This window comes from Meriones unguiculatus, chromosome 1 (genome assembly GCF_030254825.1).
Source record: "Meriones unguiculatus strain TT.TT164.6M chromosome 1, Bangor_MerUng_6.1, whole genome shotgun sequence".
Lineage (NCBI taxonomy): Eukaryota > Metazoa > Chordata > Mammalia > Rodentia > Muridae > Meriones > Meriones unguiculatus.
The window spans coordinates 128,982,836-128,995,702 of record NC_083349.1 but is presented as its reverse complement, the minus strand read 5'-3'; the positions used below and the strand labels follow the sequence as shown (position 1 = coordinate 128,995,702).

Sequence of the window (12,867 nt, the reverse complement as noted above, 5' to 3'; positions counted from 1 at the left end):
AGGCAGAGTGGGAGGAGGCTTAGCCCTTTGACAGCAGCACTGGCACTCCTGTGGAAAGCTAACAACCAGACTGCACAGTACCCTTGGAGGCCACAGGCTCCACATCCTGTCTCCTCCTGCCCTGGGGATCTCTGAGTCATGGTTATGAGGAACAATGACCAGCAGCTTCATCTGAGATGATTCCTGATGTGGTCATTTTTGAGGAACACAAACATGCTATTTTCCAGGAGTCTCGTCTGAAGCAGCTGCAGGCCTCTCCACTTCAATGTGTGTATCCTGCCTGGTTTAGTTTAGCAAGGACAAAACAATAAATCACCAGGAAGTAGATGGTTTAGAAGAAACAGAACAATGATGTCAAAGGTTTTTATGTTTGTTTTTTGGTTTTGTTTGTTTGCTTTTAACTATAGGATATAAGAGTTAAAGAGATTTGGATTTAGGTAAAACACTGAAAAAATAAAATTAGCCGAAGTACTTATGCTAAACATTAGAACGAGTAAGATAAAAATGACAAGATTTCTGTCCTTTACCCTCTCCTGACCTCTACAACACACAAGTCACATCAATTTATAGGTAGTATTTAAACAGTCACTGCGTGGGATGATGTCTGAAACCCACATCTCTCCTCAGGAAAACGGCTGCAGCTGCCATTTGGCTCTCTGCAGTCCTAGATCACAGGATGCATCCAGAACAAAGGAAAAAAAAAGCAGCTTCAAGGCCTATCTCAACTCAGACTTATAGGACCTGATGGGGAAGAAGGTTCCAGGGTTTTCAGCCTCACTTTCCTTCCTCTGGAGTCCCGCTTGTCTGAGTAAGAAGCAGACATTTACAGAAAAAGATATAGGCAGCGTTGCTATTCGAAAATTCCCCAAATATCAAACCAGCCATAACAGGGCTTCTTGTAAACTCATGAATTCATTCCTGCTGCTGAAGCCTGTGGTCTGGTTTTAGAGTCAAAATGTTTAAATATATATTTATTTAAATATCTATACATTTAAACATATATTTAATATACATTATATGCATATATAATTTTAAATACATGTATATCTATTTCTTTTTTTGGTGTGTGTGGTGTAGGTAGGTCAGAGGACAACTTGTGGGAGTCAGTTCTCTCCTTCCACCATGTAGTTCCTAAAGATCAATGATCAAATTCAGGTTTCCAGGCTTGGAGGAAGACACCTTTACCTCTGAGCCTTCTCACTAACCCTTGAAGAATATTTATTATGTGAATTTAGATGATGGGATGGTTTATTTGGGGCCCTTGTCAGTCAACAGGGTGTAAGGAAAACCTGGGAATGGCTGACCAACCACCACGTGCAACCTAGTGTTACTTTGTGCAGACTCTGCTGAGAATGGGCTAAGCTTCCCTTCTGAGATCCATTTTCCTCATTTGTAGTTCATTACAGTCTTGGCACAAGATCAAGCAGAATGGAGGTCTGGTTATACTACACCTATCACTCCAGAAAAAGAAAGAACATCTGGAATTTTCATATGACTCTTAGTGGCTGCAAAAGTTAGCTTTAAGCTCAGGACCTCATGGGAACAGAGTCTGTCAGGGAATGTGGTTTAGGGGTGGGAAGGCCGTCTCACCAGGACAGTGCAGCAGAGAATTCCACACATCGTCTCCCACAGCAAGGCACATTCACGGAAGTACTCAAGTATCTCATTTAATTCCTGAAATGATCTGGTAGATGCTGAGCACCAGATACCAGTGCTGAGGAGCTAGAGACAGGAGGATCCCTGGGGCTTCTTAGCCAGACTGGCCTATTCAGTGAGCCCCATGTTCCCTGCGAGACCCTGTCTCAACAACTAAGGTGGACAGTGATCAAGGAAGACACCCTTACTTTGACCTGTGGTCTCCACGCACAAACACACACAGATTTAATGCAGGCTCCCTTCGCACTGCATCTTTATTTCACAATAGTTACGTGAACAGCTTGGTCTTCTCCAGGCTCCGTAAAGACAGTGCCACTTTTCCGCTTCCGTCAGAATAGCTTCCCCTCCCAAACCTATCACCTAGGTCACCTTGCTCAGGCTCAAGGCCACACACAGGCACAACCACGTGGGAATGTTCACCCTTGGTGGTGTCATGAGACCAGCATGATTTCCAGTCCTGCTCTGGGAAAAACACCCACCCACCCACCCTGTCCCCTCAGAGAGCCAAAAGCAATGTGCATTTCCTGGAGACGGACCCACTGGTCCAAAGGGAAATTCAGGAGGCGTGTCCCAGGGGCTGGGCTCACGTAACATCAGTCTGGCTAAGGCATCCTCCCTATCTCAGAAAGAAGGGTCTCCCTTAACCCTTAAAAGAAAAGGGGAGACCCTTTTCTTTTCTTTTTCTTCCTCACAGTGGCTCACAGTGTAGCTCTGGGTTTTTGTGTAGGACTGGCTAGCCCTTCCTCTTACTTCCACATCATTCAGTAAACAAGTTGTTGTTTGTGTCAAAGTAAAAAGGACAGATTCTCCGCTTGACAACATGGCCCTTTTATTTGAACTGAAAGGCGTCATTACAAAGTGCGAACACCTCTTTGGTAATATACTGATACAAGGAACATTAAAATAGCATTTGGCTGTCGGCAACAGTCAGAAAAGTAAATAAATATGTACACTACTTCGTATCACAGAAGCCCAGTGCAGTGGCTAGTCAGAAAGGGTGTCTGGACTCTGCCCACTGCCTGGGCAATGAGGCTGTAACATCAAAATGGAGATCTGCAGACAACTTGGTTTGAAATACAGAAATTAATGTAAATCACAGCCAGCTTCCCTCACAGGATCACAGAACAAAAACCCTTGGCACCTGTCTAAGCACGTGCACTTGTATGCCTTGGCACAAAACATACCCCCAGGGCTCATGGGAAATACCAGATACCAAGGACAGGCTCTCCTGCCTTTTCTATGCCTGAACAGTTACACAGCCATCAGATTTCAGATGTGTGGTCACGTCTCATACTTCACAGAAGTCTGTTCTGAAATCTCATCACTAAGTTCAACTTAATATTTCACAAATGCCCGCCCCTGCTGGACCACTGGCTTCTGGATATCATATCAACATGAGGGTAAGATGACCACTTTCACATATGCAATGTGGTGAATCCACTGTGGACTCGTCTGTGCTGGGATGCTGTCCTTGCTTGGCAGCCTTATACATGTGCCTTTGTGTCTAGCTCTAAAGAGATAGCTGTAATCATATCAGCACAGGAATTGCACATAGACCTCACCACAATGGCCTTACTGCCCAACCAATGCCAGACCACGGTTTCCCTATAACAACACCTATTTTGCCCTTCTCCAACTGGCACTGACTCTTCTGTGTCCTTGAGGTCTTCCTCCCCAGCCCTTGGGCACGTGGCCCTTTTGATGTACCCACAATGGCCGGCAGACAGTGCTGGGCACATCAGTGTTTACAGGGTAAGACTTGCTTGTTCAGGGAGGAGTCCTCAGAACCTTGTGAGAATAGGATGAAATATTTTGGTCAATTAAAAACAAGAGACTATGAGGTATAATAGTTGCTTTTCACTGAATTAAAAAATGCTTTGCATAGTGGAAATAATTTTTCTAACATCTAAAATGGGCAAATTTTTATAAAACATCATGCAATAAAAAATATGAGGTATAGGGATTTTTTTTTCCTTTAAAGCATTCATACGATGTGATTTCCTGACATTCAGGCTCTCTGCCTGCTTGTCACCCACTGACAGGACCTGGAGGGTGAATCACCCTCCCTACGCTATGGTCAGGAACCAAGGCAGGTGGTAGCTGCAGACCACCCTACCAATGCAAGGGGCTGTTCAGGTTACTGGACATGGCACGGGAGCAAAGGGTTTCACATTCAATTTACAGCAAGGCAGTATTTACACACGTTCTAAGAGGAAACAAGATGATTTCTAAATGTGGCTTAATAGTGTGACAGTCGTGTGTAGAAGGGTGGACATGGTCCAAAGATGCAGGACTGTATGGGTGTTGTGATCAGATGCTAACGAGCCCTGAAGGTCAAGGTGAAGACAGCAGGCATGGAGGAGTGGTGGAGGAAGCTCTAGTGTCCCAGTGGGGACTGTGGTCCAGGATGTGATTTTACAAGATCCTGTTCCATTTGCCAAATGCTTCTGCCTAAGTGAAGCCTTTCAAAGGCCTCCTGGCCTCATTTAAATGGAAGTTGGTATCATCAGGCAGAAGCAGTTTAGAAACCCATGTCTTAATTGTCTGATTTAATAGTAGCACCAATTTTTCCATTTAAAAATACTTAAATAAAAACCTGAGAAAGTCTAACATGAAGTAAGGACCAGAGCCTGCCCCCACTCCTGCCTGCTCAATTTCCTTCTACAAACACAGGGTGTGAAGCAACCGGGGCTGCGTCTGCGATGGCGCAGTGGAGGTCCTGAAATGTCTGGGATCCCAGCTTGTGCTGTGGCCTGAAGCTCCCCACGTTGTCAGAAGCTCAGAAGGATCCTGTGGACCAGCTTCGAGGGGCTCAGCTCAGGAACACTAAGGCTTTTCCTCTGCGGCGTTCCTTAGACAGACAGGACAGCAAGCGCCTTCGACTCTCACAGGCTCTGGGCAGGCGGCAGGCTGGCACGCTTCCACAAAGCAGGTGACTTGGCCATTCTAAAGGAGGGGAGATACATTTCCTGTCATCCTTGGATCCTCTACTGAGTGTGATCCACATGACCCCTTACCCAGAATAACCTCGCGGTTCTTGCCCTCATCCCCTACAATAAGTGTGTACCAGCCTCCGTGCTTGGCTCACCTCTCCTGGGGTAGTGACTGAAGACAACGCTTGGAGCTTTTCAGCTGTAAATACATCCCCTGTAGGATCCTACTGCACACTCTCTTGCACTTTTCCCATTGCCTTCTGACCCTACACTGTGAGGCCCAGGAGCAAAGGACTGAGCTGTCCCACACCCAACCTCCACTTAATCCTGCCAGGGAGCTACATGAGACCAGAGGGAAGTGGTCTTCTTCTCTGCAAATAATCCTCCCTCTCCTAGCTTACTCTTCCCTATCTAGGAAACCCAGCTTGGAGTACTCTGTAGTGCTCAGGAAAAAAGATAAACCCTGTCTCCTGCTAGATAAGAGGTGCTGTGGCGAAGCCCTCATCCCTGCTGTTCTGCCTCCTGGCTCCGTTCCAAGTGTATTCCTGCCAAGGCTGCAGGGAAAGCTCTGCTCATAACGGAGGTTTATCACAGGCCTACCTGTCCCCTCTTCCCAAAGGTGAACCATGTCTCCTAGGACTCTCTGAAACTAATATCCCAGGCCAGACCTGGACAGAGACAATGGGGACACACAGGGGTGAATGTAACAGCCAGCGCTGGGAGGAAGGGTCCTGCGCTGTGAAGTTTACAGGTCCCCAAGCGTAGAAGTATATTCCCTGTATACTGTTAGATGCTGCGGTGGTTCATACAAATGGCCCCATTTGCTCTCTCCAGCTTATGAAGGGAAAGCTGAGCTGAGCAGATCAGGGCCAGCAGGACCTCGCTCTGACATCCGGACCACCCACTCTCCAGGTGTGATGGGTATGAACACAGACCCGACCCCGTACTCACTTTGCACTCACAAACTGTGCACGTGTCTTTTTTCCACTTGGTGTTGTTGCTGTGGGATTCACCACTGTCATCCACACACTCTGTGGTGCTGAGTCGAGACTCCAGGCTGGTTATCTGCAGCAAGGGATAGGACATTCTAAGCTGAAAGACTAGACTCCAACAATCATGCTCAGCTGAGGAGAGGCTGCCCACTTCCAACAGGTGATGGGAGCCACGGCATTTTAAACCAGTCTACTTCCCATGTGGAGTCCAGCCCTGGCCACGGTTCTAGCTACTGAGTACAGGGCAGTCCCCAGCCCACACTGAAGCAGAGCACAGAACCATATGCAACTCTGTGAGGTCCCTGGGCACTAAGAGCACCCTGTTGTCTTTGTATTAGGATGACTATACTCCCAACAGCCTAAATCACAATGAGAATTTAGTTAGCCAAAGAGCTATTCACAGTAAGATATGCTTCAGTGTTTGCGAACAAAACAAAGCAAACTTTTGTGCAGGAATAACACACTCGCATAACTAGGTTTTAGTTATAAACTTTCAGCATTCCTACTTGAGGATGGACCAGTATCTTCGGGAAGCGGAAAGTAACCTGGGCATCAATGGCTGACTCTGAGCTAACTCTTTCAGGACCTAGATAGCAAAGGACAAAGGAGGCCGTGATCTGGATGGCTGTCAGCATTGATGAGCCATAGGCAGCAGCACAGACAGGTCATGCAGGGGTGATGGGTAGGGCCACAACTGCCTGTGCTGTCTGTACAAAGGCCATTCTGCATTATCAGGTCTGCTGGCATCTCAGAGCCAAGCAGTCCTGCCCCTGATGGCGGGTAGAATGTAAATGATGTTACCATGGACACAAAGTCCATATGGACTACCTGGACCAACACTGGGTCCAAACGACACCCACTCCCATCAGTATCCAGAAGTCTCCTTGGGTTGGTCTGGGCTTTTCTATGTGAGCCAGGGGTCCCCAGTCCCACTCATTCTGGCGCTTCAGAGCAAACTGAGCTGGGTGCTGGGATGCAGAGATAGAGCCCTATGCCTGCAGGGATCAAGTTGGAGCGGATGCCACAGGAATGGCTTTTGTGTCCAGAAAAGAATTTGGGTTACATGAGTCTCTTGGAAGCCCATCACCCAAGTAGCCTTGGGATAGGGAAGGGCTAGACTTAAGAATCTCACAAACCAGTCGCCAATGTCAGGCTACCCCCTTGGACATGCTCCATGCCACCCAGGACAACACTTCTCTGCCGCATAATTTAAGGACACATACTTAATGCTCTTTATATAGAGTGAACACACCTCCTTTGTCTAAGCCCCTGAGGTCGCAGCCTCCCCTCTCTTTGAAAACAAGGCCTTTAGTGATTGAATGCAGAGCCTGGGAGAAGCAGAACAAAGTTCCTTAGACAGAAAGAGAGGCATTTGTCTATAGAGCCTCAGCCAGGGCTGTAGTACGTAGCACTGGCGCGCTACCACGCAGCCTTGGTCAGTCTACCATCACTGCTTAGGCTCCAGAGTTACTTACAAACTTCCTGAAGAAGTGGCTTACCAACAGGGATCCTGGTTGGTCCTCTCCCACACCTCTTCATCTGACTCTGCCTGAGTTTTCTAGGACTTTGTGTCTACTCCAGCTGTGTCCTTTCAGGCACAGTCCCTGGGAGCGTACTTCAAATTTAGAGACATCAACTGTCCTATGCCCAGGGTCTCAGTTGTGGATGGTTTGAAATGGGATGCCCCCTAAGAATCTTGGGCCTTTGGGCAATTGTTTCCCAATTATTTGGAGGAGGCGTAGGAGATGTGGCTTGTTGGAAGAAGTACATCAGTGGGGACAGACTTGGAGATTTCAAAGCCTTGCACGATCGCTAGTTTCCTTTCTCTGCTTCGTGTTTTCGGTTTTCAAGATGTGAACCCTCAGCTTCCTACTCCTGCTGCCGTGCCTTTACCCACCACTGGAGATTTTTAACTTTCTGGAACTGCAAGTCCAAAGAAACTCTTCTGTAAGTTGTCTTGGTTGTGGTGTTTAATCACAGCAAGAAAAAAGTAACGAATACACTAGTTCACAGAGGAACGTGAGAGCGAGACTTCCATGGAGCCTGATTTCCGTGGAGCCTGGCTAGAAGCAAGCTAAAGAAAAGCAAGCGACACCCATGGCTGTGTCCCAGCAGGTAAGGGCAAGGCAACACCTTCCCAATCACCCAGAAATGCAAGGCCTCTGGAAACCCAGGGGGCAGGAGATGTCCTGGTAAAAGGTCCAAAGAAGTGAAGCTAGCAGTGGCTCAGGCCAGCCTTACCTGTTTTCTGAGGTCTGTGATGATCTTTTGCATTTCCACAACAAACTCCTTGAAATCATTAGTTGCTGGACCTTCTAAGTGCTCACGGGTGGCTGACGTGGCATTGCTAAGATGTTTGCCATGTTTTACACTAAGGGGTAGTGATAACATTCAAAGTGTCAATGTGCAAATCTAAGCCAACATTCCCAAGTGCATCCCTTCTGTAGAGCATCTAGCACAGCGCACTACAGCCCAGCATTGTCAGGCAGGACATGGGCCTCATCTACTCTGTGCTCTGGGACATTTCTGCTTTGGCCAACTGAGACTACCACAGAGCTCAAAGCAACAGCAAGATCTCATCCGGTTCCAGAGACCCACTGTAGGTGGGATACCTCCCAGACACCACCAAACATCACCTTACAGCCTTCCGCCGCCTTGTTCTCTTTGTGGGCTTATCCTCCTCATAGCTGAATTCTAGAGACCGTCTTCCCCGGAAATGATAGGAGAAGGCATTGAACTGTCCTCTGGTCCTACAGTCTGGTGAAAAAGCAAAATGGGGCAATCAGTTACAGATGACCCTAATTTAGGATAAATTCACATCTTGTCAAACAGTAGTAGCTATTCTTATGACACACCATCTCCCTTCCCCCTTCAATTAGCATATATGTTAATTGAAGCAGCACTTAAACCCGATAACCTTCCTGAGGACAAACCACCCTACAACAAGGCATCGAAAGTGACCACTATGCCCTCCTTCAGCCCACCCATGGAGATTTGAATATTCCACCTTCATGATCTAAGTTTGCTCACACCTAAATCCTCCTGTCCTTGGCAGAGGCTCAAATCAACCTGCAACAAGTCCAGATAATTTCCAAACAATTTCTTGCCTTCATTGAGGCCTTTTCCCAAGCTCCAGATGAGGGAGAAATCCTATTCTCTCTCAGCCTATCTACACCATCCATTAAAGCCATCCATCTTTATGTCTCCTTTTCCCCCTAAGAATAGCCTGACCCAGAAGAAAGCAAAGGCTGTCTTTTCTAAATTCTAAAGCCCTGTGACCACACTGAAGCAGAAACCCTGGCAAAGGCAAAAGAGTAAAAGGCTGAGGCCATGTGGCTTCCTGCCTCTGGATGATAGCATCTAGAACCTGATGTCTGTGGCTAGAAATGGGAGGAAGTGTCCTGAGTGAAAGCCTCACATCTGACCACATAACAGTCCCTAAGTGGCATGTAATTTGTTATCACTGGTCATTACTGACCTTAGTTAAGCTAGGAAGGTTAAATCTGCCCTATTCACCAAGCAGAGTAGATAATGTGGCTTTTCAGATGACTCTGACGACACAAACCAGAGCCTCAGCAGCTTGGCCTTTCACATCTATGATGGGAGCAGCCGCTTCCTCCAAGCTTTCCTAAAAACTGAAGCCAGGCCAGGCAAGGCTGAATATTCTAGGAGAGGGCAAAGGATGATTCTCCAACACAAAGCCTTGCACCAGAATATTGGAGAACAGCAAGGCGAATGTGGGTGTGTCCCACTGAATGCATGTGCCCAATGGCCCTGACCTGAGAACTATACACAGATAGGTTCTGGGAATCCAGGACCACCATATATGCCACGGATGCTCCAGCTATCCCTCAGGAACAAAGTACAGCTGGGCTACAGTGTTCTGCTTGGCCTGTGCCAGCTGCATGCACTCTGATGATAGCACAACCCCACACCCAATGCTGCTGCTGCAGAAGCGGCTGTGCTCACAAAGCAAATGAACCAAACCATGGTAGGTAACACCTGGTAAGTTCTATGTATACAGGAGACCTGTGCTCCAAACCTGAACCTCACCTACAATACTGATCTGCCAAGAAACAGTCGCCTCTTCCACCCAGGGCCTTGCACAGCAGGAGAAAGAGCTTGATTCAAAGGAGGAGAATATTCAGACTCTTAACTGAAGTCGCTTGTTTGTACCCTCCTTACACTCATCAAAATGTTTAGTCAAACATTTTACGTAAGTCACTTGAATCACTGTTACTAGCCATGGGACAAACTTCTACCCTGTACATCCTGCATTTTATATGCTGTGTAAAACATCCATACATAACACAGCCTCCATCCATACCCCAGTGTCACACTTAACCTTTAGGAAAAGGTCAGACAAACACACATGGAGGGAAACCTACCAAAGGGACCCAAACGGAGACAGACTAAGAATTCTTCCTGGATACAGGAGTCTAGAAATTTTCAGGTAAAATTAAGGGAGGAGCCTGAATGGAACCTCTCATCATTGGGAAAATAGTAAAATTCAAACAAGGCCAAAAATTAGGAAACAATTTTATTATTGTGACATATTTTGATTATACTTAAGTAAGTTATTTAGGAGCATTGTAGTAGGAAATCTGCAACTTCCTTAGCTTGTTTAGAAAAATTATGTGTTTTATTTATTTATAGACAATACATACTTGTGCACACATAAAACATGCATAAATAAAATTATAAACACATAGAAAATGTTAAAGCAGTTGGTCAGTCTGGGTGAAATATTTGAAATCTCTGTAGTATCTGAATAGTTACTCTAAGATTTCAAATTGTGACTGAATGTGAGTATTGGTGCGTACCTCCTATGTATGCCTCTGTGTGTACATATGTGGGGGCTTGCACATGTGCCTACGTGTGCAATGCCCTAAGACTCATCAGTCCCTAGAAAGAAGCTGCCATTCCACATTTAGTTAAAAGAAGTGGACCCTGTCCCACCCCAGAAGCAGCTGCTTCATGGGTACATGGGTATTGCTCTCGCTGCTATGGCCCGGCAGCCACAGGAGCCTCCTGCCAAGCCGCGTGTGAAGAACAGGGCCTGGGGAGATGGCTCCGTACACAGAGCACTTGCTGAGCAAACTGAACGTGTGAGGTTGGAAACCCCAGAGCAAGCTGGCTGGCCAGACTGGCACAATTGTCAAGCTCTGTGTGCACTGAAAGACTGAGAATTAAATAAGGTGGAGGACAATCAAAGCAAACACTGGATGACAACCTCTGGCCTCCACATGCCAACTGTACCCATACACATGTGCACCTGAACACATGGGAACACATGCTATGCAACACACACACACAGTTAACAGCAACCAACCTTTTTTTTCCTACAGGATTTCTTTCAATATTTTGTTGTTTTCTATTTTATTTTAGAAGTAGGTTGTTAGGCTAAAACAGAAACTAGTAAATTTAGAATCATGAAGTTGTTATGGGATGGGACGGAGCTTGTTATATTAAGAGGCACAGTATCTGGAAGAAGCCATGCCAGCAAGAGCTTGGGACGTCGAGTCTCTGCAGCCGCTGGGACAATGGAATAAGATGGGGACATGAGCCAAGACAAGGCCTGCCTCAGAGGCGCTCTCTTCTGGGACGATGGGTATTTCTGAGTAAAGGAGTAAGGCCTGGGCTCTGCTTCTGTAGCAGAAGGGGTCCTGGTGATGTCATCAGAAAATAGAGGCTTTGTCTGAACATAAGAAGAACTGGCCTTGCACACTATTTTCAAGACCACATTCTCCTGCAAACAAGAATGACGATGCCACCCTTGTAGGAAAGCATTTAACCTGGAAAAACCCGGGAGAGTTTAAAACAAAAAAGTGAAAGCAGATACAAGTTCTCACAGTGTGATCTCAGGAAGAGCAGTAATATAGGAGCACAGTAATCAAATGTCCTTTATGTGAATTCTTACAATACACAGAGAGAATACATCACACACACACACACACACACACACACACGTACATATATACATGCATGCATGCTTATGGGGGAAAGGCACACAAAAAGATTGGACAAACTACATGATACAAATTCACAATTGCACCCCACCACATGTTCTCTTAGGACGTTAACTGCAGAGCTTTAAAAGCCAACCTGATTTCAATACTTCCTAAATATCTTGAGCCACTATTTTAGCAGAAAAACTAAGAGAGAAATAACCATAGCTCTGAACTCTGCGTGCCTCTTCTCTAGCCTTCTGCGGCCTGTGTTCTTCAGGGCCTCCAAAGGGTAGGACAGGGCTGAGGACCAAGCATGCTGTTCCGTGTATGGCTGGAGCATTCATGCTCTGGAGCCCTCTTCTCACCACAAACACTATGTTATTTGGCTTAGGTTGTAAGAACCCCCAGCTTTATTATCTCTGGGGTTCTGATCATAGTGCAAATAAAGCCAAAACTACACTCAAATTAGAAACTGGAAACTGAGGTTAACCAAGAGAGGGACTCAAGAATGCAGAGTGGGAAAGAGACTGTGGAATAGCCACCACAGGAAGCCAGTGGCTGCTAGAGCTGTGACGGTGGCCCTGTGTGCAAGATGCGCAGACATGGCAGAGAGCAGGCCTCCCCAGGCTCACGGGAATACACTGCACAGACCTCACTATGAGGTTTTCCAGCCCTAACATCAAGACTGTTCACACCTGCAGGCTGCTCTCTACCTGTTCAAGGAGATGGTCCAAACCTTCTTCTGTCCTCTGGCTGTAAGTGACAGGATGACAGGATATTATCAGCACAACATAGTATGCTTGTTATGCCTCCCAGAGGAGCTAATTCTCATCCTTTGCGGATATGATTCAGGGGGTTAACAAAAGTAGCTGTGCAATAGGTTAAATGTCAGATATGTAAGACAAAACAGTAAGGTTTTGCTTTCTTTTACATAGTGCTTTGGTTGTCAGGAGTACAAAGTACAGCCCAAGATTACAATGAGGCTGCAAAGGTATTGTAGTGACATCCTAACCTAAGGCATCTGTGGTGACACTGCCGTCAGGAAATGTGCTGCGCTCAGGATAGGATGAAATAGGGCATTAAGTGCATGGAATTTACAAGCACACGCTGCTCAGGGGCTGGTGTGTGCATCTCCTGTACTGCACTTTCATCAGCATTTCAGCATACACCTATTTAAGGCAATAAAGCAGCACTCTGGTCTTGGGTGCCTCCTATGTTCACCAAGAGGCAGTCACTGACCTACATAACCAACGCTCAACGGTTAGGTACCTTTGTGATAAAACTCCCCGACACTCATCTCTCAGACACATAACCACTCGCCCAGCAAAGCAACCA

At 46.6% G+C, this 12,867-nt stretch overlaps 1 protein-coding gene across 2 annotated transcripts in view; it reads right to left on the bottom strand.

Moving 5' to 3' along the window:
- Positions 1 to 2,460: 2,460 nt before the first annotated feature.
- The window catches only part of Pxdn (peroxidasin), a 75,048-nt gene continuing 64,641 nt past the window's right edge, over positions 2,461 to 12,867 (bottom strand). For both annotated transcript variants that reach the window (XM_021657572.2, XM_021657573.2), the window contains 4 exons: positions 8,218 to 8,338; positions 7,823 to 7,952; positions 5,541 to 5,654; positions 2,461 to 4,602 (listed from right to left, as the gene is read on the bottom strand). In XM_021657572.2, coding sequence (XP_021513247.1) covers positions 4,483 to 4,602; positions 5,541 to 5,654; positions 7,823 to 7,952; positions 8,218 to 8,338 — 485 coding nt within the window. In that variant the 3' untranslated portion in view covers positions 2,461 to 4,482. The remainder of the gene's footprint in view (positions 4,603 to 5,540; positions 5,655 to 7,822; positions 7,953 to 8,217; positions 8,339 to 12,867) is intronic.